Below are 24,246 nucleotides of genomic sequence, written 5' to 3'. Positions count from 1 at the left end.
GCCTGGAACACGTTTTTTTGAGCGTGCAAGGTTCGGGAATCTTCCCACAAACCATTCTTTCCGGATTTTGGGGCTGGAAAATGGATTAGTAAGGCCAGATGTCGGTCTTTTATTGCTAAATTACAATATCTTGGGTCCTTGCTTGTCTTGGAGCCCTTTCTTTAAATCCAAATCAGTCTTGGAAGTTTGGGGAGAGTAGAGAGCTTTTTGGTGTGAGGAGAACGAAACTCTAAGTGTGCAGAGGTATTGGAGCGTGCTTGGTCTACCAGAAGGGAAGAGTTACTCTCTTGGAAGAAGAAGTTAAGATCTTCAAGAGGTAAGGGGAGCTAATCTATGTATTTTACTTTGTGGAAAATTTATATGAATTGGATGAAATGTTTTAAGCATATGGAGATGATGTTAGATTGATCCTTGATCTTTGGTTTTCTGTTTGAATCTATGGACTTGTTATTATCAATATGATAAGGTGAGATAATTAAATGATGGATTGAGAATTCTGAATATGAAAGAAGCTTGAAGGTAAAGTTGTAAGGGGAGTTAGATTTAATCTATGAATTCTGCATAAGTTGGATGATGAAATAATTGTGTAAGGTGATGAATATATGTGAATTGGATGATGGAAATTCGTTCTAGCATGTTGGTATATGCGTAAATGAAGTTTTGATGGATTTGGGTGTGAATTAGGGTGGTAAACAAGGAAGTTTTAACTCACTTTTCATGGAATACGAAAATTGTGTGTTTTGCTTAGTTAATGAATTTTTGGTTGGATGAATTGATGGAAGTATGAGATGATTATTGGAATTGTGTATGTTGGATCTGTGTTGACATGAAAATTCGGTGGTAGTGTTGTTAGAAAGGAAATCAAGTGTCTTTATGGTCAATTTGGGCTATTTTAGAGGAAGTGAGGTAGGGATTTTGAGTAAATGAGGGCTGCAGTGTTCCTGGACTGTTTGGGCAGTCTAGACAAGTCCATTGTGACTTGTTAGAAACATAAAAGTGGTCTAAAACATGTTCCAAGTAGTAGAATCAAATTTGGGTCCCTAAGTTGTTGAAGTTAGTGTTTTGGAGCTGAAAGTGAACTTTAATCACTTAAAAAAATGGTAGTAGAAATGCTTAGAATCATTTGGATAAGTTTAATTAAGTCTAAAACGAGAATTAAGAGTCTCAGAAGTTGAGAAAAGTGGTTAGAAATGGTCAAGGGAGGTTCTGCTACCATTCTGCAGAATTCTGCATGATGCGAAAAACTGACCGTTCGTCCATATCGGATTTGGACGATCGGTCATGCCATGTGCTGAGTGGCGTTCGATCAAATGTTGGTTTGGTTAACGTTCGTTCTTGATAGTAGCGTTCGGTCATAATCATGCTTTGGCTTAGGCATTTAGCGTTCGTCCTTGTCTGGAGAGCGTTCAGTTTTCCGGGATGATATTAATAGTGTTCGGTCATTGGTTTAAATAACGATCGCTCAAGTTATGGTTTAGTAACGATCGCTCAGGTGTTGGTTAGTAGCGTTCGTTCATTCGCTGGTTTAGTAGTGTTCGGTTAGTTGATGGTTTAATTATCGTTCGGTCTTCATAAGGTTTGATAGTAAAGCGCTCGTTCAATGAGTGTTGAATTCAATATGGTGTTCGGTTTTGAGCGTTCGGCCTAGTGTTTGATCTCACAGTGTTCGTCCATGAAGCGCTAGCTTTAACAGCGTTCGTCCCAATGGTGCTCGACTAAGAGTAAAACGCTCGTCCCAATAGTGCTCGACTAAGACTAACAGCGTTCGTCCAAACAGTGTCCGTCCAATTGTTTATGACGTTCGTCAAAATAGTTAACTCGCACCTGCACTTTGCAGAATTTGTTTTCGATAGTTTTGGGGTTTCGGATGTCCGTTTTGGACGTTCTCTAGGTCGTTTTGGGGGTTCTTGACCCGTCTGGAACTGTTGGTAATGGTTTCAAACCTGTTTGAGTTACCTAAAAATGAGTATTAAAAAGATATTAAAAAGATATAAAGAAAATGTGTTAGGTGTACACTGTTTTGAGTTGTTTGATATATCTATTTGATATGGGAATGTTGGTTGATCTGATTGAGATTGGAAATTGATAGGAGAATGATGTTTGAATGGTTAAGTACTGTTGAAATCATGGTTGTATATGATTTGATTATAAGTTTCATGTTAAATGAAGAACTTGAATTGTTTAAAATTTGGTATTGTGATGATTATGTGATGATGATATGATATGTGCGTTGTCGCAACCGGAATCGCGACGGGACGACGATCCAATAGAAAGAAGAAATATATTTTGAAAAGAGATTTTGGAGTCGCCACCATAGTTTATTCTGGAAAACTACGGAAAAACCATAAAATGATAAGGCATGGTCAAATTGAACCAGATTCTTGGTTCGGGAGTCGGTTACGTGTAGGGAAGGTATTAGCACCCTACAACGCCTGCCCTAAGGCAGTACCCTTAACTAAATGCGCGAATGTGAATGTGGTTTTCAAAGTATTTAATCTCCCCTTAAAATAAAACGCTAAAGAAAACAAACAATATTTTTTAGCTTTTTGGGCCCGACAAGGATTGACCTTGCTCCTACGTATTCTCATGCAGAATGAGAAATCAGGGTTACGTAGTTCTTTTGAAAACTGCTTGGAAATTTGTTTGAGAATTGTTTGAGAATTTGTTTGGAAAATGATTTGGATTTTTGGGAGAGTGAGCCTGACAAGGACTGGCCTTGCTCCTACGTATCTCCACTTTTGATGGAGAATCAAGGATCACGTAGTTCTGGCAAGGCGATAATGTTTGTAGTTTTGAAAAAGTGAATGCTTTTTAATTTCTGAGGATTTTTATATTTTTTGGTATTTTTATTTAGGAAAAAAAAGAAAAGGTTTTTGGCACAAGGACGATGCGTGCGATCACACATGTGCCTAAACCTTTAAAACATATTTTTTATAATTTTATTTAAAATAGAGAAAAGGTTTTTAGCACAAGGACGATGCGTGCGATCACACATGTGCCTAAACCTTTGGAACATATTTTTGGGATTCTGAAGAAAGAGAAAAGGTTTTCGGCACAAGGACGATGCGTGCGATCACACATGTGCCTAAACCTTTAAAACGTATTTTTGATATTTTGAAGAAAGAGAAAAGGTTTTCGGCACAAGGACGATGCGTGCGATCACACATGTACCTAAACCTTTAAAACGTATTTTTGATATTTTGAAGAAAGAGAAAAGGTTTTCGGCACAAGGACGATGCGTGCGATCACACATGTGCCTAAACCTTTAAAACGTATTTTTGGTATTTTGAAGAAAGAGAAAAGGTTTTCGGCACAAGGACGATGCGTGCGATCACACATGTGCCTAAACCTTTAAAACGTATTTTTGGTATTTTGAAGAAAGAGAAAAGGTTTTCGGCACAAGGACGATGCGTGCGATCACACATGTGCCTAAACCTTTAAAACGTATTTTTGGTATTTTGAAGAAAGAGAAAAGGTTTTCGGCACAAGGACGATGCGTGCGATCACACATGTACCTAAACCTTTAAAACGTATTTTTGATATTTTGAAGAAAGAGAAAAGGTTTTCGGCACAAGGACGATGCGTGCGATCACACATGTGCCTAAACCTTTAAAACGTATTTTTGGTATTTTGAAGAAAGAGAAAAGGTTTTCGGCACAAGGACGATGCGTGCGATCACACATGTGCCTAAACCTTTAAAACGTATTTTTGGTATTTTGAAGAAAGAGAAAAGGTTTTCGGCACAAGGACGATGCGTGCGATCACACATGTGCCTAAACCTTTAAAACGTATTTTTGGTATTTTGAAGAAAGAGAAAAGGTTTTCGGCACAAGGACGATGCGTGCGATCACACATGTGCCTAAACCTTTAAAACGTATTTTTGGGATTTTGTCAAATTCATTATTTATTTTATTTATTTATTTTTTTGTAATTTTTATTCATTATATAAAAAAAATGAGCGTGCGTAGTGTTTAGCAAATAAACAAGACAAAATACAGTACAGAGGGATGGGGGTTATTTTACAAGGGGATTACACAATATAAATTAATGACCAAACAAATAATAATAAAATTAAGAAACTAAAGCGTAAAAAACAAAACAAGAGAAAATTAACAAAATTAAGGGTACAGAGATAAAACCAGGATTGACGTGTGAAATTGATGCCCCTTTGTTTGGGTCGATGTCCTCCTTTTTGTCCTTGTATCCGCCAGGAGTGAAAGGATGAAACTGGTGGTGTATCCTTTAACAGAATGGGGTGTGGATGGAAAATACGTGTGGCAGGCAGAAAAGGTTATTTTTTATTTTATTTTTTTTATTTTTTTCAATCTAGATCTGGCCCCCTTTTTTTTTTAGAAGCAATAGGGGTTTTATCTCATTCTTTTCAAACAGCCACAAACAAATCATTCTTCTTCCAGCCAAGAACCTGGTCGGAAATCGCCACCTCTGCACACTGCCACCTCCACCGATCGGTTGCCGCGAGCCAGACCAGCCACTTGTGCCTCCACCCTCTACCGAGCACGGCGTTAACGGCGACCTCAGGCGCCACCGCGCCGGCTTTTCTGGACCAACCACCGTGCTGCTACTGCTTCGAACCTGCCACTTGTGCCTCCACCCTCTACCGAGCTCGGCGTCAACGGCGACCTTAGGCGCCTCCGCACCGGCCAGGGCTTCCCTCTCTCGTCTCCTTTTGAACATGACGACCCAGCCGGCTCCCGCACACTGGCCGTTGCCTCCACCGCCCAGCCACCGCGACCCAGCCTCTGACGGTGCCTCCTCGGTTCGACCCTTATTGGACCGGCGTCGCTGCAATTCCCAGCCACTGTTACTAGCGCTTCCCAGCCGGTGGTATTGCTCTCTTCTACTCTGAGATGATTATTCCCTCCAATGTCGTTTTGCCTCCGTTGAACCCTAGTCGCCACCCATGGCTACCACTGGGCTTACCAGTGAAGTATGTGTCAACGACAACATTTCTTTTCTCTATTTTGATTAGATACTGTTAACGAAGGTGATCAAATTTGGGGCCTCCTTCTCTGTTCAAATGATGTATGTATTCTACTGCATGTGTGATGAACCGGAAGACAGGATTTGATGTTTCAAGAATTTCAATGGATGAAGCCAAATGATAAATTCAGTATGTGATGGAGGCAAATGGGTTGCGGTCTTTGCTTGAGTTGAATTTCTGCAGATAAAGGAGTATGTGGTTACATGTGATAGTTGTGGCAAGGCGATATAATGATGTTGGCCGGGAGGAAAAGATGAAGAAGGGGTGATAGCAGAGAGGGGTTAGTGATGGCTGGGAAGATGAAGGTTGTTGAAAGGTGAATGAACGGATGATGAGAGTGAGAAGTATAAGGGTGATAGCTGGCTGTAGTGTATGGATGTTGGCCGTAAGGTGCTAACAGTGGTCGTGGGTGTCAAAAATGGTTTTTGGTAGTGAGCGAATATGGAGGATGGGTAGGTGAGGATAGGTGGTGGCCGTGAGGTAAGGGTGATCGTGGCATTGGGTTCGGGATGTTGGGGTTGAAAATGAAAAAGAAAAGGATGTTGGAATGGATGGATGATGGGTTGGAGGCAATGGACGTTGGAGATGAAAATGAAGAAGATGAAGGTGGCCAACCGTGAGTTGTTGGTTATGTGGGAATATGGAGGTGAAGGCGGCTTTTGGGAGGCTGACCCGTGAGGTGTTGGTGATGGGTGGTGGTCATGCGATGTTGGAGTTGAAGGTCATGGTGTTCAGTAATGTGGTAAATGAATGTGGATGAAGGTGGTGATGATCTCGGCTGTGTGCCCCAAAAAAAAAAATGGAGGATGAAAGAATCAGGTAAATCTATATGGATGAAGGTCCTTTTGCTCAAGTCTCCTCCTCCTCCTTGGTGTAAGATGGGTGCCCTATGGGTACTGCGTGGGTGACAACCAAAAAGTCAGTGCCCCTGCCAAATGATTCCCTCCTTTCATTTTTTATTCGGGAAACCCATACTGCTTTCACTTTGGAGGCCTGGTGTGCTTGATCATGTGCTCCCGACAAATGCTCTGTCGTGTTGGTCAGCATCCTTTCCAGCCAAACCGCGAATATGGAGCTGCCCACGTCGCTGCCACCATGCTTCCAGATTGCGTCTGCTTCCAGCCATGCATCTAACTTTTTTTTCTAAATTAAAAATTCAAAAGTGAAAGCCAGCCAAAACTATTCTTGCAGGAACCCATACTGCCAGTTGTTCTTCAGACGGTTAATGGCGGACAGTGGCAGCAGCTGAAGGTGGAAATCTTTGGTGGAAGGTTCAGACCATTTTAAAAATGCAGCCCCCAACTTCTGGACGTTCGGTCAAAACTGAAATCGAACGAACGCTCAAATTGAATGCTCACGCGGTAAAACAATCTGATACAGGCCGAACGCAAATAGTTGCAAAGAACGAACGTTCAAACAAGCATGAATGGCCGAACGGTCGAATAGTGAACGTTCACAGTTAATAATACAGAATCAAAAGCGATCGTTAAAAACTAAAGGACGAACTCCCCGATCACCAAACCACAACGAACGAACGCTCGAAATATAACTCAGACCGAACGCTCGGTATGGACGCTCGCTCACTGAGAACAAAACCACATTAAGGACGAACGTTCAAAAAGTAGAGACCGAACGTCCAAATTACAAACGGCCGAACGGTATAGGACGAACGGTTGAAGCAATGAAGGACGAACAGTTACTGTTCGGACGAACGGCCTCAGTAACAGTGGGAAAGGACGAGCGATCACTGTTCGGACGAACGGCCACAGTAAGGAAAGACGAACGGTCACTGTGTGGACGAACGGTTGAAGCAATGAAGGACGAACGGTTTGAAACTGAGAACGAACGTCCTAAATTAACACATGGTCGAACGGCCGAATGGTGAAAGAGTCGAACGTCAATGATAATGGACGAACGTTCAATGGAGGACGAACGTCCTCTAGGACCGAGTGGCTGAACGGTCGACTAGTGAACATCTGGCCGAACGGTTAAGGGCGAACGTCCTTGAGATGCGAGGTAGGGGACGATCGGTTGGAAACAGAGGACGAACGTTCGCATAAAGGCGAGGACGAGCGGTTCGAAACAGAGGACGAACGTGCCAAAAACACATTGCCGAACGGCCGAATATTGAAAGACCGAACGCTCAAGCAGTCGCATCTGGGCGAACGGTCACTGTTTGGACGAACGTTTTCATCTTCTTTTTTTTTTTTTTTTTTTTTTTTTTATTATATACCCTTTTTTTTGTATTTTTCTCTTATATTTTTCCTTTTATGAGGAGAATACAGAAAACAAAAATATTTAGTCAATCCGGACGAAATTGAGTGTTGACATGCGTTATGGTATGGTTGGATTGGTATTGTGAGGATTATTGGATATGTGTATTTTTGGCTACTTGGTGTCATTAAATGAGTGGTGGATAGTAAGCGTTGTGGTTGCTGGCCCGGGAAAGCTCTATAGAATGATGGGAAGTAACCCTATACACGGGTGACGTGTGTAACCGCCCGGGGAATCTCTTACATTTATGTAAGAGTGATGGGGTGACGTGGGGTACTAGTCCGGTGAAGCTCATTACAAAATTTGATTGGCGTTGTGCTTGCGGGCCCGAGGAATCTCTTTAGGCGAGTGATGAGGGGTATACTTGCACTTGTCCGGGGAAGCTCTTGATTAGAGTGATGGAGGGTGACTTGTGTACTTGCTCGGGGAATCTCCCTATAGAGTGATGGGAAGCAGCACTACACATTAGGGTAATGTGTAACGGCCCGGGGAAGCTCTGAAAAGAGTGATGGGAGTGACGCTAGTACAAATTGGTGTATGTATTTTGATTGATCTGTAATATTGGTGGATGTAGTCTGATTTATTTTGTAATGTATATTGGCGTATGCATTCTAATTTGATATTTTGATACATATTGGTATATGCATATGGTTGAAGCATAATTCGTACTTGGGTATATAGTTTGATCTGGTTAAGGTGTGGATGACAGTATGTTATTATGAGTATATTTATTATGTATATGAATTGTATTTTGTTAGTTCACCCTTGCTTGTTTGTGCATGTGAATGCGATGATCGTGTAATGTGTGATGTTATACGGGAGCAGATGTTATTGCAGATGTGATGGCTGATATTTCTGAACATGCATAAAGGATGAAAGAGAGATGGGATAGATGACTGGGAATGTATTTGTTTGTAGTCGATCCTGACTATTTAAACGTTTTATTTTCGGAATAATCGGTTTGTAATAAATAACGTACTATTTTTCCGTGGAAGTTGAATATTAAAAATTTGAATTTTTACTTACGTGTTTTACGGAAAAATTAGTCAGCGTAACACAAAATTTCGGGGTGTTGCAGCCAACACTATTCACCGCGCTATTCCAACGAACGCTATCTGCCGACAGCTAAATTGCCGAACACTATGCTATTTGGACGGACACTATAAAATCCATCATAATCAGGCCGAACGCTAGAAACCGAGCACCATATTAGATTGAACACTATTTGGCCGTACGTCATGAGATTAAGCACTATTGTCCGAACGCTAAACAGGACACCATATTAAATCGAATACTATTAGGCCGAACGCTAAAACCGAACACCTCATTCAAATCGGATACTGCTTGGACGAACGTTAAGATCAATCTCTTGGGCTCAACACTAAAACACCAAACGTTATTAGACCGCATACCATTAGTTCGAACACCAAAAGAACGAACGCTAAGATCAAGCACTTATGCTGGACGCTAAAACTCCAAACGCTGATAGACAGAATACTATTAGGTCGAACACTATTGAACGAACGTTAAGATCGAGCACTTAGACTTAACGCTAAAACAGCGAACATCTATTAGACTGAATACTATTATTCGAACACTGTTTGGACGATCGGTCAAACATCAAACCTCATCTAGATCGAACGCTAAGTTTTTACGAGCATTACCTGAGGACAAACATCATCGAGACCGAACGTTCTCTATGAACGATCACTAACTTAGAATAATCACCATCAGGATCGAACGTTCACTATCAGATCAAGATCAAACGCTAATCATAATTCATACATCAAGACCGAACGCTTACAATCTAAACCTCAAAATACCTGATCCAGGTCGAACGCTATCAATCACTAATACCCAAGACCGAACGCTTATGATCCAAACCTAATAATCCAAATTAAGGACGAACGACTACAATCACTAATTCACCAAAACGAACGCTCAAGATCACTTCCTGAGAATACCAATTTAGGACGAACGCTTATAATCACTATTGCACCAAAACCGAACGCTCTCGATTCAAACCTAAGAATCCAATTTAAGACCGAACGCTCAAAATTACTAATACACCAAGGTTAGAGGGTGTGGGAACGTAAACTCCTTGTGATTTTGATAACCTTGTGTGCCAATAACTAAGCGTGGCTATGTCCACTCATAAACAGTGAAAGATTTTGGATGGATTGTTTGAGCACTGATCACTACCATGAGCAAGGCTGGGCAATCTCTGAAATCGGTTCTCTTGGATTTGATTCACAAGAGCAATGGCTTGAGATCCTTCAAGCAAATTCATGCGCATCTATTGACTTCTGCCCTTGTTGCCAATGACTTGGTTATTTCCAAGGCTGCAATTTTTTTGGGAAAACATGTTACAGATGTTCATTACCCTTGCAATTTCCTGAAGCAATTTGATTGGAACTTGAGCTCTTTCCCTTGCAATTTGCTGATTTCTGGCTATGCCTCTGGCCACTTACCCTGGCTTGCAATCCTGATTTATGGATGGACTGTTAGGAATGGTTTTGTGCCTGATGTGTACACTATCCCAGCAGTTTTGAAATCTTGTGCTAAGTTTTATGGGATTGTAGAGATTAAACAGTTTCATTCCGTAGCTTTGAAGACTGCCTTGTGGTGCGACATTTATGTGCAAAACACTCTTGTCCATGTGTATTGCATTTCTGGGGACACTGTTGGTGCTGGCAAGGTGTTTGATGACATGCTTGTGAGAGACGTGGTCTCTTGGACTGGCTTGATATCTGGGTATGTCAAGGCTAGGTTGTTTAATGAGGCCATCGCATTGTTTTTGAGAATGGATGTGGAACCTAATGTGGCAACCTTTGTCAGCATACTAGGGGCTTGTGGGAAATTGGGTTGTTTAAATTTGGGGAAAGGAATTCATGGGTTGGGTCTCAAATGTCTGTTCGGGAAGGAGTTGGTGGTATGCAATGCTGTGTTGGAATGCCTATATAGGTGGAATGCCTTCTAGGAATATCCGTACTTGGAATGCCTATATAGGTGGCCTAGCAATAAATGGACTTGGGAGGGAAGCATTGAAGCTATTTAAAGATTTGATAGTGTCAGGTGCAAAGCCTAATGAAGTGACATTTCTTGCTGTTTTAACAGCTTGCTGCCATTCTGGCTTGGTCAGCGAAGGCCGAAAGTATTTCAATGAGATGTCAAGTCCCCTCTACAACCTTTCTTCCTGGTTAGAACACTACGGCTGCATGGTTGATTTACTCTGCAGTGCTGGACTGGTGGAGGAAGTTGTGGAGTTGATAAAGACAATGCCCATGTCCCCTGATGTGCAGATCATAGGAGCGCTTTTGAGTGCCTGTAATACATATGGGAATGTTGGATTCACCCAAGAAATCTTGAAATCACTGCAGAATTTTGAATTTCAAGATAGTGGCATATACGTGCTTCTTTCTAATCTGTATGCCTCTAACAAGAAATGGGCTGACGTGAGAAATGTTAGGAGACTGATGAAGCAGAAAGGAATAAGCAAGGCTCCTGGGTCTAGCATTATAAGGGTGGATGGTAAGAGTCATGAATTTTTAGTTGGAGACAGTAATCATCCTCAAAGTGAGGATATTTACGTACTATTGGACATCCTTGCCAATCAAATATACTCTGAGGGGCATATTAATACCCTCTGCTAATCAGACAAGCACACTTGACCCTGAGCTCACGTATTTTGTCTATGGACTTGAACAACTTCTAATGGTGCATTCTATAAAGTGTCTCTAAATCATTTTAGACTTGTCTTATTTATTATGCTCAAACCAGGCCAGATTGGGACTTGATATGGAAGTTCATAATAGTTACAACGTGAGAGCACTGCATTTATGGAAAAGATACGGGGTCACTCCTTGCCAAATTAAGCTTAAGCTTATGCATTGAGAAGCAGCTCAGGAGCAAGATGGTTTCATAGGTACCCTCTTTTAGGGGCCAAAGGGAAATTTTGTCTTGCCCGTGACAGTGACAACGTTTAATGTTTATGATTGTGAGCGATCGGTCAATGGTCACTTGAACTTTGACGACAGTAGTTACTATGCCACAAGCTCTGACATGAGACAAACATAATAGAAATAGAAGCCACTTGGGTAAGTTCAGATAGATACGGAATGCGTCAACTCATTCAATGGCACGTGGTCATAATAATAGAAGAACTCTACCATTACTGGTAGTAGTTTTCCTGAAGCATGAGCATGCTGATTTTTTTATTTTCTTCCAAATGAGATTCCAATTTTATAGAAGATAAATTCTTGAAAATAAACATAATTTACACGACTTGTGTAAATTAAAGCAGTTGTTTGACCAAGTACTTGCATAGTTAGTTAAGTGGTGGTTTCAGAAATTGTCTATTCCGGAATGTGTCGTTTTCATCGAAAAGTACACGTATGTTTTGAGTTTATTTTTTATGACTATTGCTGAAATGAAATAAGAACTAGCAGCCTCCTCTCCCTTGAATCTTGTACAGTTCACTTTTGGCAACTCTATGTAAGGCCGTTCGGTCAAGAGCGTTCGCTTGTTTAATATAAAACTGAATTGGTTTATCATTTAGTGTAATTAATTCTATTATATGATTTTACTGTACTTTTGGGATGTTACAGGTGTTACACTAGTTAATAAGAAATGATTAAATTAATTTCAGAGAGACCACATTAATATTAATTAACATTTTGGAAATAATTTTTCTTGTCTATCAGTGTAAAAAACAAATTTAATTCATCATTATAAATTTAGAGATTAAATGGTTCATGCTTCTGTACTTTTATCGAATCATGGATTAATTTCAGCAAAGGTGTCTGTTGTGACATCCCAAATATATACATCATGCATATATAATAAAGACGTCATCATGCATAATATAGGAAAGCAGTCAAGAGTAATTTAAGGATTACAGTCATCCTCAGAATAGTGCAGAAATTGACAATACGATTATTGGAATCTCCCATGGAAATCACGAAAAATTTAAAACTTAAAATACACACAAATGTAATTAAACGAGTTCACGAAATAAGAATTAGTAATGCTAGGTTGCAGCACTGCCGTCTCCATCAAGAGCTGCTCCCAAGGTATCCTCCCCGCCATCTGCTCCCATCCAAGTGGATGATCATCGCCAAATAACATATCCAAATTGGCACACAACACAAACAATGCAAGGGTGAGCTAGATATAAAAAGCATGTTATCTCCTAGCACAATTAATTCATGCAATCATTCATAGGTTCATATAAAATAACAATTAAAGCATACTCATTGATCCATATATTCACATACTTCCATTACATGTAAACATTCATCCAAACATGGTAAACTGACATCACAAGACTTGTTACTTTATACCCCGACTTGTTCCTTTATAGACTGACTCGTCCGGACTAGAATGATTACCGAGCTATGGCGGGTCTTGCACTCGTGGTGGCTTTATGAAAATTTGGGCACTCCCGCCCGGTAGAACATTAGGCACTCCCGCCTAGTGGAACATTAGGCACTACTGCCTGGTGGAACATTAGGCACTACCGCCTGGTGGAACATTAGACACTATCCAACACTATGCAAATACACAACTCATTAACCCACAGTTCACACACTCATCTTTATACTCGCATAGTCTGTTGGCACTCCCCAACACTATGCAAGGTAAATACACACGACTCATCTTTGCACTCACATAGTCTGCTGGCACTCCCCAACACTATGCAAGGTAAATACCCACAATTCATCTTTACACTCACATAGTCTGCTGGCACTCCCCAACACTATGCAAGGTAAATACCCATAATTCATCTTTACACTCACATAGTCTGCTGGCACTCCCCAACACTATGCAAGGTAAATACCCATAATTCATCTTTACACTCACATAGTCTACTGGCACTCCCCAACACTATGCAAGGTAAATACACATGATACATCTTTACACTCGCATAGTCTGCTGGCACTCCCCAACACTATGCAAGGTAAATACACATGATACATCTTTACACTCGCATAGTCTGCTGGCACTCCCCAACACTATGCAAGGTAAACACACACTATTCAATTCTAGAGAAAATCAACTTTGAACCCAATACTATTTGTAGAACACTATTCATCCGAACACTCTTCATCCAAACACTATTCATCCGAACACTATTCATCCAATCAGTTGTGGAACGAACGTTGCTGGACGAACGCCATTTCCAAATAACAGACCGAACATTATTTGAACGAATAATGTTCACCGAACTCGAACGAACGCTATCTGACGAACGTAGTTTTCAAGCACCAGTCAAATTTGGACGAACGTCATTTAACAATTTGAACGAGCGTCTCTTCAAAATGGACGAATGCCATCTAACAATTTGGACGAGCGCCCTTTCCGGATGAACGAACTCATTTTACAAAAAGACCGAACGCTCAGAATCGAAAACAACACTCGTTTGGACGAGCGCTCAAAGGAAGGACGAACGCTACCGGACGAACGCTAAGACGGGACGAACGCTAAGCCGAACACTTGGACGAACGCTAGCCAAACACTTTGGACGAACGCTAAGCCGAACACTTTGAACGAACGCTAAGCCGAACACTTTGGACGAACGCTAAGCCGAACACTTTGGACGAACACTAATCCGAACACTTTGGACGAACGCGCTGAACCGAGGACGAACGTATAAATAATTCTAACGCATGAACGAACACTACACTCTTATGCACGAACGCTCACTCAACAACGTGGACGAACGTCGCCGTTTCGGACGAACGCTCATCAAAATACATATAAAAATCGAACGTTCAGAAATTACCGAACGTTCACAAGGTCAAGCTGGACGAGCGTCCCCAAAAACTAGACGAACGCTCAGATAATTTGGCGGGACGAACGTTCAATTCGTCAAGTTGGACGAACGTTCAATTTGAGACAAAATTGGACGAACGCGATTCTGCAGATTATGCAGAATCACAGGTTTTTCCAGAAAACGCAGAAACCCATTTTCACTCCCAAAATTCTCAGATTTGCACCAAACATAGTATAATTCAACAATCAAAACGCAAAATATCTAGCTCCCCTTACCTCTTGAAGACTTCCTTTGTAAAATTTGTGATCCATCTTCCTCCAGAAGTGCAGATCAAGATCTCCTTTGCAACTTCAATGGTTCTCCACTTCATCTTCCAGATCTTGCTGCAAGGACTCCTCAGATGTCCATCCCTGCTCCTCCTCTCAGCCCTTTAGAAGTTGGTGCAGCTTCCCACGGGCGCTCTTTGGTTGGCTGGAAACGGAAGGAAGGAAGGGCTCCCTTCCTCCTGCTGCTCTCCCGCTCCCTCTCCCATGCCAAAATGAAGACACCCCCTTTCCTCAGCTTCTCCTCTTCTCTTCTCCCATATCTGCAACAACTCTTTCACTCCTCCAAAAGCAGCTCCGAACACTCCTCTCACAGATATGGCAGCAGGGATTTCCCCTCCCGGCAGAACCCATAGCTCCCTTTTTAACTTCCCAAACTCTTCCCTCTTCCCCTCTTCTTCTCCTACGAGCCTCCTTTTATTTTCTTTTTTCTTGTTTTTGAATGGGGAAGCAACGTGGGCTGTCTCCTTGTGGCCAACGTTCCTTCCTTCCCCCGTTTGTTTTGTTTTTTTTTTTTTTTTGTTTTTTTTTTTTTAATTTTACGATTCCTTACATCTGCAAAAGGGGAGCCCAAAAGGTATAGAAAGAAAAGACCAGGCCCAGTAAAGTTCGTGAAGAGGGAGGATGTTTCTTTCTGTACCCTGTCAATTTTCTTTTTACACTCTTCAAAACTTTCCAGAATAATGTCGTGTAAGGAAAAATTTAATGGATGGAGGAGGAAACTATCGAAGAGGGAAAAAGCAAATAACCTTTGGGCCTTGTACCTCCGAACCAAAATTCGAAGGGTAAATTGGGAAGTTTTGGAAAAATATCTGAGAGGGATAAACCGGTAAGAGATGAGTGTTTGAGAAACAATAGAAGAGAAAAGCGAGAAGAGAGAAGGATGTCGTCGTTGTCAAGCATGTTTGGGTGTGGAGTGTTTATGGCGCCACCACAAGCACTGGGAATTGGAAAGAGAAGTGACGGAGGATTGACGATAGTGTGTTCGTCTCGGCCGCAGAAGAAAGCGACTGCGCATCACATGAAGACTCGGCCACGGAAGACGCAGCCATGGGATATAAACCGCAAGCCAACTGTGTACGATCCTATGCCTCCTCTTCCTCCGGATTGGACTCTCGTTATTCCTGCTGACGCTTCTTCTGCTTCCGCTGCTCCTCCGCCTCCCTCTGCCTAGCCACTCACTCGGTACTGCGTCGTCGTTTTCATGCTTTCTCTGTTTTCTTCAAGCCTCATATTCGCTACTCTTTAAACATTTTATCTTATATTTGTTGTTTAAATCTCAAATGAAACTTTTTATCTGTGCAATTGTTTTGGATGAATTCACTTTCTTAGGTACGGTGAGCACGAGAATTCGATTAATTTGCGAACTGATGGTTAGGTTTTCTGAATGCGTCTAGTATACGTCAATTTTTAGACTAAAACTAGACCCTCTCCCTACGCACTCAGGAACCCTTTGCAACTTCCTTTACCTTTATATTTCTGAATTCTTGTAGACAGATGTTCTTTCTGCACTACTTTTCTTCTTACAGTTTTCTTTTTCACATTTTTTTTTGTCTCTTATTTCTTTTCTCCACTTAGCTATGTTCTCGCATGTATACATATACTAGAGAAATTAAAGAAAGAGGCATAAGTGGACCAATATCGAACACCTTCAACTCAAAACTAAGGCAGTAGGAAAAATATTTGAATGTACAGTCTGACCAAGGGTCTGTGTAAATATCTGTAATGGAAAGTAGTTACTGCAGAAACAGAACAGAACAAAGCTGTTAATTACCACACGCTTGTGTTAACCAGAATACTCTCCCTTAATCCAAGTTCTCAAAAGGAAACAATTCGTATTTCATTTCTCAGTTTTACAAATTCAGACACTCAGACAGCATAATTCAGCTGCTTTTATGTTGACTTAAGAAGTCGTATTCTTTGCAAGTGGGTCTAAAGAATCAGTTTATCATTTGTATATGTGCTGCCTTCCCATCCTTTCTCTTAATCACAGTATTTTCCATTCCTTCTGCTAACAGAGTGCTAATGTATGAATTCTAATCTTAAATATTTTGCTAACGTCAAATTCATTCAGCACCTCTCTTTACTCAGTCATATAGTTTTAACAACCAGTATTAAAATACCAAAATAGGGAGATCAGTCACCGCCAACAATACTGGATCCTAATCAGAATCTCGGGCCACATTTGTTTTTGGTCTATTTCCCTTTTGCATGTCAACACTCAGAAGCAAAATGGCCCGACACAGTTGTAACAATGTATTTTTTTTTCTTATTAAAACTGTCTTTCCTTGACTTTTACCATTTCCTCCTCCTCCTCCTCTACTTGAGAACTCGTAACTATCTTCACTCTCTTTCCTTTATTCGAGTGCCAATTCCCCTTTCCTCTTGCTTGTACCCTTCTTTCCATCTTTCTTATGACCCATTAGTTTTCTCAGAAGTTTGAACTTGCACATGTTTGATCTGTCTCTCGTCTGGACTTTCTAAACACGAGTCTTTGGTCATCATGTGTCTCAAGTCATTGAATGTTTAGTCACTTTGAGGATGATTACTGTCTCCAACTAAAAATTCATGACTCTTACCATCCACCCTTATAATGCTAGACCCAGGAGCCTTGCTTATTCCTTTCTGCTTCATCAGTCTCCTAACATTTCTCACGTCAGCCCATTTCTTGTTAGAGGCATACAGATTAGAAAGAAGCACGTATATGCCACTATCTTGAAATTCAAAATTCTGCAGTGATTTCAAGATTTCTTGGGTGAATCCAACATTCCCATATGTATTACAGGCACTCAAAAGCGCTCCTATGATCTGCACATCAGGGGACATGGGCATTGTCTTTATCAACTCCACAACTTCCTCCACCAGTCCAGCACTGCAGAGTAAATCAACCATGCAGCCGTAGTGTTCTAACCAGGAAGAAAGGTTGTAGAGGGGACTTGACATCTCATTGAAATACTTTCGGCCTTCGCTGACCAAGCCAGAATGGCAGCAAGCTGTTAAAACAGCAAGAAATGTCACTTCATTAGGCTTTGCACCTGACACTATCAAATCTTTAAATAGCTTCAATGCTTCCCTCCCAAGTCCATTTATTGCTAGGCCACCTATATAGGCATTCCAAGTACGGATATTCCTAGAAGGCATTCCACCTATATAGGCATTCCAACACAGCATTGCATACCACCAACTCCTTCCCGAACAGACATTTGAGACCCAACCCATGAATTCCTTTCCCCAAATTTAAACAACCCAATTTCCCACAAGCCCCAAGTATGCTGACAAAGGTTGCCACATTAGGTTCCACATCCATTCTCAAAAACAATGCGATGGCCTCATTAAACAACCTAGCCTTGACATACCCAGATATCAAGCCAGTCCAAGAGACCACGTCTCTCACAAGCATGTCATCAAACACCTTGCCAGCACCAACACTGTCCCCAGAAATGCAATACATATGGACAAGAGTGTTTTGCACATAAATGTCGCACCACAAGGCAGTCTTCAAAGCTACGGAATGAAACTGTTTAATCTCTACAATCCCATAAAACTTAGCACAAGATTTCAAAACTGCTGGGATAGTGTACACATCAGGCACAAAACCATTCCTAACAGTCCATCTATAAATCAGGATTGCAAGCCAGGGTAAGTGGCCAGAGGCATAGCCAGAAATCAGCAAATTGCAAGGGAAAGAGCTCAAGTTCCAATCAAATTGCTTCAGGAAATTGCAAGGGTAATGAACATCTGTAACATGTTTTCCCAAAAAAATTGCAGCCTTGGAAATAACCAAGTCATTGGCAACAAGGGCAGAAGTCAATAGATGCGCATGAATTTGCTTGAAGGATCTCAAGCCATTGCTCTTTGTCGGAACAATCGGTATCGTTATAGAGTCGCGCAGCGGAATAAAATACTTAGAAAGCGTGTTACGGTCACAAATCAAGTTTAATGGTTCGTTTTAGAAATTTAATTTTCTTAGAGACAAATTTCCAAACGGTTGATGTACGTACAATAAAATAAGTATAGGGAATAAGAAGAACAACACAGAATTTTTATCCTGGTTCGAATCAAAAGATTCTACGTCCAGTCGTTAATCACTATAAATAGTGATTAACCTTTTTCACTAAAAATTGTTTAACAGATTACAAGATAATGAACAATAAAAATGAATGGAACTACTCTACCAACTTGAAGAGAACCACTTCAGCAATCGACCAACGATTCACAAGCTTCTCCTTTCACAAGACCAGGCAGAGCACCTTGCTAACTTGAAGAGAGTCTGCTCCGACTATCGACACACGATACGCGAGCCTCTCCTTTCACAAGACCAAGCAAGGGAACAATGAACAAAAAGCTTTCTGAGAACGTTCCTCTGACACACAGTGTTCTAAGCTTTCTCAGTTCAAAAACAACGTTTTTCATTCTAATTTCTCCAAAACAAAATATATAGCCAAGTACACTGAATGCCAAAGGTCAGCTCCCAACTGCCATGAATAATCGATTATTGTAAGTGATAATCGATTATTCAAAGTCCGTTATAGGTTTTCAAAGATGTGATAATCGATTATATGAAGTGATAATCGATTATTCAAGTATGACTTGTGATAATCGATTATTGCTTCATCATAATCGATTATTGTAGTTAAAAATGTAAGTTTACAGGGTTTACAAGAATTTCCTACTACATTTAATTTCTACAAATTGCTTTTAACTAATTCTAATATCTTCTGCAACTAAAACTTCTTGTAACATCATCAAAACAAATTTCTTCAAGATTTACCAATACTCCTTATTGGTAACAATCTCCCCCTTTTTGATGATGATCAAAAATTCAATTTTAAAAGCAAATTTGGCTTATCTGCAAAACATACAAGCTAACAAACAACAACAAGGTTAGCAATACCTGTAATAATTTATACTTCTCCCCCTTTTTGATCAGAAGCAAAAAGATCAGATGTTAAAGGCTCCCCCTAAATATGATCTCCCCCTTAATTAATCAAAGGATGCATATAATCAAGAGATCATTTTATTTATGAAAATAAAGATTACATTGGAAGAGGACACATAACAGACTGAATTATAACATAGATGAAATGGCAAGTAAACAACAAAACAGTCTTACAGAGAACCTATATCTAAAACTCAGGACTAGGAGATCTCTCGGGAGGTTGAATGTTGAGATGATTCTCGATGTTAGATAGGCGAACATCAAGATCAAGAAATTGATCAACCATGTGCTCATCAACAGATCGTTGCCAATCATAAATCGCCTCAAAGTGAGTCTTTTGTGCAAGACTCATATCCTCCAATTGTTTAGATAACCTTGCAAAATGTTCTTCCATAGAAATTGAGGAAGAGGAGGGTATGTTGGATGGTCCAGCATCAGACGGAGCAGCGACACTTACGGGGTCAGCCATATGAGTGTCCATGTCATCATCTTCAACTACATCAGGATGATCATCATCTTTGTGAATAAGGACCCTGCCTCTAGTAATGAATCCCATCTGACGAAAGGTAGTGTCGCCGATTTCCGAGCCAACAACTTGAGTGGCTTGGACAAGTTCTCCTTCAATATTGACCCCTTTGTACTCCAAGATTCTAGAAATAAGAAGAGCATAAGGAAGGTGATAAGAATGGGATTTCTTAGCTTTTACCATAGTGTCAGCAATGAGAGCAGGCCAATCGATGTGGATGTGATTCAGGATCCCATATAGAAGAAGTAGATCCTGTTCAGAGCATTGAGCATGATTGGTTGCTCTAGGACAGAGGATCCAGACAAGTAAGTAGTGAATCATCCTTTCTTCAACCTTGAAACCTCCAACAAGCAATTGCCTTCGATTAGTCTGTTGTTCAGGGTGACGTAGGAAGGATTGGAAGGTCAATAAGCGATCGAAATCTTGGAGTCCGAGATGAACTTTGACAGCATCATCCCAGATGGGTAGGTGGGCAACGTTGGTCCACACATCATCATCTAAAATTATAGGGACACCCTTGACTTTGGTGGAAATAATCCCATCTCGATATCGCAAGTTGAAGTAGAACACTCTGATGAGATCGGGATAAATGCAACCGTTTTGCTCCACCAGATTTGAGAGTCCTTGATCATTAAACAGCGCTGGAAATTGAAATCCATAGAAACCGAAAAAATCAAGGCGAATATACTTTACTGCCATGATGCGTCTCTCTTGCCAGGAAGAAACATAGTCCGCATGTCTTTCTTGATCTGAAATCCATCCATCAATCGTTGCCGGACGTGGTTGAGAGGAAGAGGATGCTCCAACAGCTCTGCGGCGATGTCTCCTTGAATCTGCCATGGAGAAAGGTTGAGGGAGTGATAGTTTGAGAGAGTGAGCAAAATTGGAGGGATTTGAAGCTCAAGATTTTGATTTCAGTAGTTTCTAGGTGCAAAGAGATGGCTAACAATCGATTATCGAGGCCTATTTATAAGAAAAGGGAAGAACTAGCCGTTTATGACCGTTTTGAGCCGTTATGGAGTCTCTAACGGCTTTATTTTTGAAACTGGTAGCGTGATAATCGATTATCGTAAGTGATAATCGATTATCTGCTCATTGGTCTCGTTCCAGAAATTGTGCGATAATCGATTATGTATGAAGATAATCGATTATTTGCTCATGATTTTCCAGGGATGAGTTTGAAGATTCATAATCGATTATGGTAGTGTAGAGGATGTATCCCAGGTTTGGAATAATCGATTATGACCTGATGATAAGCGATTATTAACGCTGATATTTTGAAAATTTGCAAAGAACCATAAATGTGGAGTCTAAGACATGTCTAATACCCCTAACTCTCTTCTAAGCTCATAGAATCTATCTTTAGGCAGGGCTTTAGTAAAGATATCAGCTAATTGATGTATCGTGTCAATGTATTCAATTTGGCAATCTCCCTTTTGAATGTGATCTCTCAAGAAATGATGTCTAATTTCAATGTGCTTAGTTCTTGAGTGCATTATGGGGTTCTTAGTTAGGTTGATAGCACTAGTATTATCACATTTCAAAGGAATGTGATCAAGGAAGATATCAAAATCCTCCAGTTGCTGTTTCATCCATAAGATTTGGGCACAACAATTTCCAGCAGCAATGTATTCAGCTTCAGTAGTAGATAATGCTACACAAGCTTGTTTCTTTGAATGCCAAGACACTAAAGAACAACCCAGAAAATGACAAGTGCCACTAGTACTTTTCCTATCAATTTTACAGCCACCATAGTCTGCATCAGAATAACCTATTAAACTAAGTGAAGCATCAGATGGATACCAGAGTCCAAAAGAAGTGGTTCCTTTAAGGTATTTCAAAATTCTTTTGACAGCAATTAGATGAGATTCTTTAGGATTAGCTTGGTACCTAGCACACACACATACACTTTGCATAATGTCTGGTCTACTAGCAGTTAGATACAGTAGGGATCCTATCATTCCTCTAAACATGGTTTCATTTACCCCTTCACCAGATTCATCCTTATCTAAATAGCAAGACGTTGCCATAGGTGTGTTGGCTTCTCTACAAGTATCCATACCAAACTTCTTAAGTACTTCTCTACAATATTTAGTTTGAGAGACAAAAGTCCCCCCATCTATTTGCTTTATTTGCAGACCTAAGAAGAAGGTAAGCTCACCCATCATAGACATCTCAAATTCACCTTGCATGATTTGTGCAAATCCCTCACATAATGAATTATTTGTAGACCCAAAAATAATGTCATCTACGTATACTTGAACAATCAAGATATGTTTTCCTACTTTCTTAATAAATAGGGTGGAATCAACCTTTCCTCTAGAGAAATCATTTTCAATCAAGAAGGTGCTAAGTCTGTCATACCAAGATCTAGGTGCCTGTTTAAGACCATACAAGGCCTTTTTTAACTTATAAACATGATTAGGATATTTAAAATCCTCAAAACCAGGAGGTTGACTAACATATACCTCTTCTTTAATAAAACCATTCAAAAATGCGCTTTTCACATCCATTTGGTACAATTTAAACTTCATCAAAGAGGCATAAGCAAGTAATAATCTAATTGCTTCTAACCTGGCTACTGGAGCGTAAGTTTCATCATAGTCGATACCTTCCTCTTGACAGTAGCCCTTTGCAACTAACCTGGCTTTGTTCTTTGTGATGTTTCCATCTTCATCAAGCTTGTTTCTAAACACCCACTTTGTTCCAATGACTTGAAGATCATCTTGTCTAGGAATGAGTTGCCAAACATCATTCCTTTCAAATTGATTAAGTTCTTCTTGCATAGCAACACACCATTTATCATCTTGAAGAGCTTCCTTTATGTTCTTAGGTTCTACCTGAGACACAAAAGCTACTGTTAAGCAGAAATTATTAAGATTGTGTCTAGGAGTTACCCCTTTTAATATATCTCCGATGATGTTGTCCAGAGAAAGTCCTCTTGGTTGTTGATAGCTTTTAGGATCAACTACTTGATGTTCATTTTGAGTTTCTGGTGGATAGTTTTCATTTAGATACATCTCTTCAAGAGCTTCCCTCAAATAATCCTCATCACCTGCAATTGATTTATTTGACTCAAGAGGGTTCACCTCAAGGTCCACAATTTCATCAAAGACAACATGCATTGATTCTTCAATTGTCAAGGTTCTTCTATTAAACACCCTATATGCTTTGCTAGTTAAAGAATATCCTAAGAAGATTGCCTCATCAGATTTAGCATCAAATTTGCCTAAATTATCTTTACCATTATTCAAAACAAAACATTTACATCCAAAGATTTTCAAGTGAGATACATTTGGTTTTCTACCGTTAAACAGTTCATAGGGAGTTAGCTTAAGAATAGGCCTAATTAGCATTCTGTTCAACACGTAACAAGCAGTACTAACTGCATCAGCCCAAAAGTATTTTGGCACATTTGATTCATTTAAAAGAGTCCTAGCTAGTTCTTCTAATGACCTATTTTTCCTTTCAACAACACCATTTTGTTGGGGAGTTCTTGGAGCAGAGAAATTATGAGCAATTCCATGTTTTTCACAAAACTTTTCAAAAGATTCATTTTCAAACTCACCACCGTGATCACTTCTCAAGGTTTTGATTTTCAATTCCTTTTCATTTTGAACACGTTTTGCAAACGATTTGAATGCTTTAAAAGCTTCATTTTTAAGGGTTAAGAAGAATGTCCAAGTAAATCTAGTGTAATCATCAACAATCACAAGAGCATAGTAGTTTCCACCAAAACTTTTAATTCTAGATGGACCAAACAAGTCCATATGCAGAAGTTCTAAAGGTTTTGATGTTGAAATCATAGTTTTAGATGAGAATGAGGATTTGGTTTGCTTTCCCTTTTGACATGCAGAGCAAAGTTTATTTTTCTCAAATTTTAAATTTGGCAAACCAATCACAAGATTTTTTGAAATCAATTTATTCAAATGTTGCATATGTATATGTGCAGCTCTTTTATGCCATAGCCAAGGGTTTTCCTCTTTAGCAACTAAACATGTTATATTATGACTAGATGCATTTTCAATATCAATCAAGTAAATGTTATTATGCCTAACACCTTGCAAAGCAATTTCAGTAGAATCTTTAAGATATACGGTGCATCTATCACGTTCAAAAGTTACCTTGAGACCCTTGTCACATAATTGACTTATGCTTAGGAGGTTATGTTTGAGACCTTCAACACATAATACGTCCTTTATAGTCAATGTGTTTCCTCCTCCAATGTCTCCATTTCCAATGATTCTACCTTTGTTGTTATCTCCATAAGTCACAAAGCCTTGCTTCTTCTTCTCAAAAGAAATGAACTTTTTCTTGTCACCGGTCATGTGTCTTGAACAACCACTGTCAAGATACCACAGTGACTTTTTTGACTTAATAAGTTCCTACAAAACAAATTTGAGCAAG

General features: G+C 40.1%; 1 protein-coding gene, 2 long non-coding RNA genes and 2 pseudogenes across 3 annotated transcripts; 3 read left to right on the top strand and 2 right to left on the bottom strand.

The window, feature by feature from the left end:
- The first annotated feature begins 269 nt into the window (after nucleotides 1-269).
- LOC128194265 (uncharacterized) lies at nucleotides 270-8,297 on the top strand. The gene is made up of 2 exons (XR_008245645.1): nucleotides 270-316; nucleotides 8,102-8,297. It is a non-coding gene; the product is annotated as an uncharacterized LOC128194265 (long non-coding RNA).
- A 1,182-nt stretch (nucleotides 8,298-9,479) lies between these two features.
- On the top strand, nucleotides 9,480-11,257 carry LOC128194291 (pentatricopeptide repeat-containing protein At4g38010-like; annotated as a pseudogene).
- Nucleotides 11,258-12,113: 856 nt separating this feature from the next.
- On the bottom strand, nucleotides 12,114-14,847 carry LOC128194264 (uncharacterized). Its single transcript, XR_008245644.1, has 2 exons — nucleotides 14,327-14,847; nucleotides 12,114-12,364 (listed from the first exon to the last, which is right to left on the bottom strand). It is a non-coding gene; the product is annotated as an uncharacterized LOC128194264 (long non-coding RNA).
- Nucleotides 14,848-15,257: 410 nt separating this feature from the next.
- Nucleotides 15,258-15,548, top strand: LOC128194290 (50S ribosomal protein 6, chloroplastic-like). Its single transcript, XM_052869477.1, has one exon. It carries the CDS (start codon nucleotides 15,258-15,260, stop codon nucleotides 15,546-15,548), a length of 291 nt encoding a protein of 96 aa, XP_052725437.1.
- Nucleotides 15,549-16,633: 1,085 nt separating this feature from the next.
- LOC128194289 (pentatricopeptide repeat-containing protein At4g38010-like) lies at nucleotides 16,634-20,679 on the bottom strand (annotated as a pseudogene).
- Nucleotides 20,680-24,246: the final 3,567 nt, after the last annotated feature.

Source organism: Vigna angularis, chromosome 10 (genome assembly GCF_016808095.1).
Source record: "Vigna angularis cultivar LongXiaoDou No.4 chromosome 10, ASM1680809v1, whole genome shotgun sequence".
NCBI classification, from domain to species: domain Eukaryota; kingdom Viridiplantae; phylum Streptophyta; class Magnoliopsida; order Fabales; family Fabaceae; genus Vigna; species Vigna angularis.
Note: the sequence above shows the minus strand (reverse complement) of the source record. Positions and strands in the feature narration are given on the sequence as shown.

Coding starts and splice junctions, on each gene's coding strand:
- LOC128194290 (XM_052869477.1), top strand. CDS start 15,258: ATGTCGTCGTTGTCAAGCATGTTTGGGTGTGGAGTGTTTATGGCGCCA.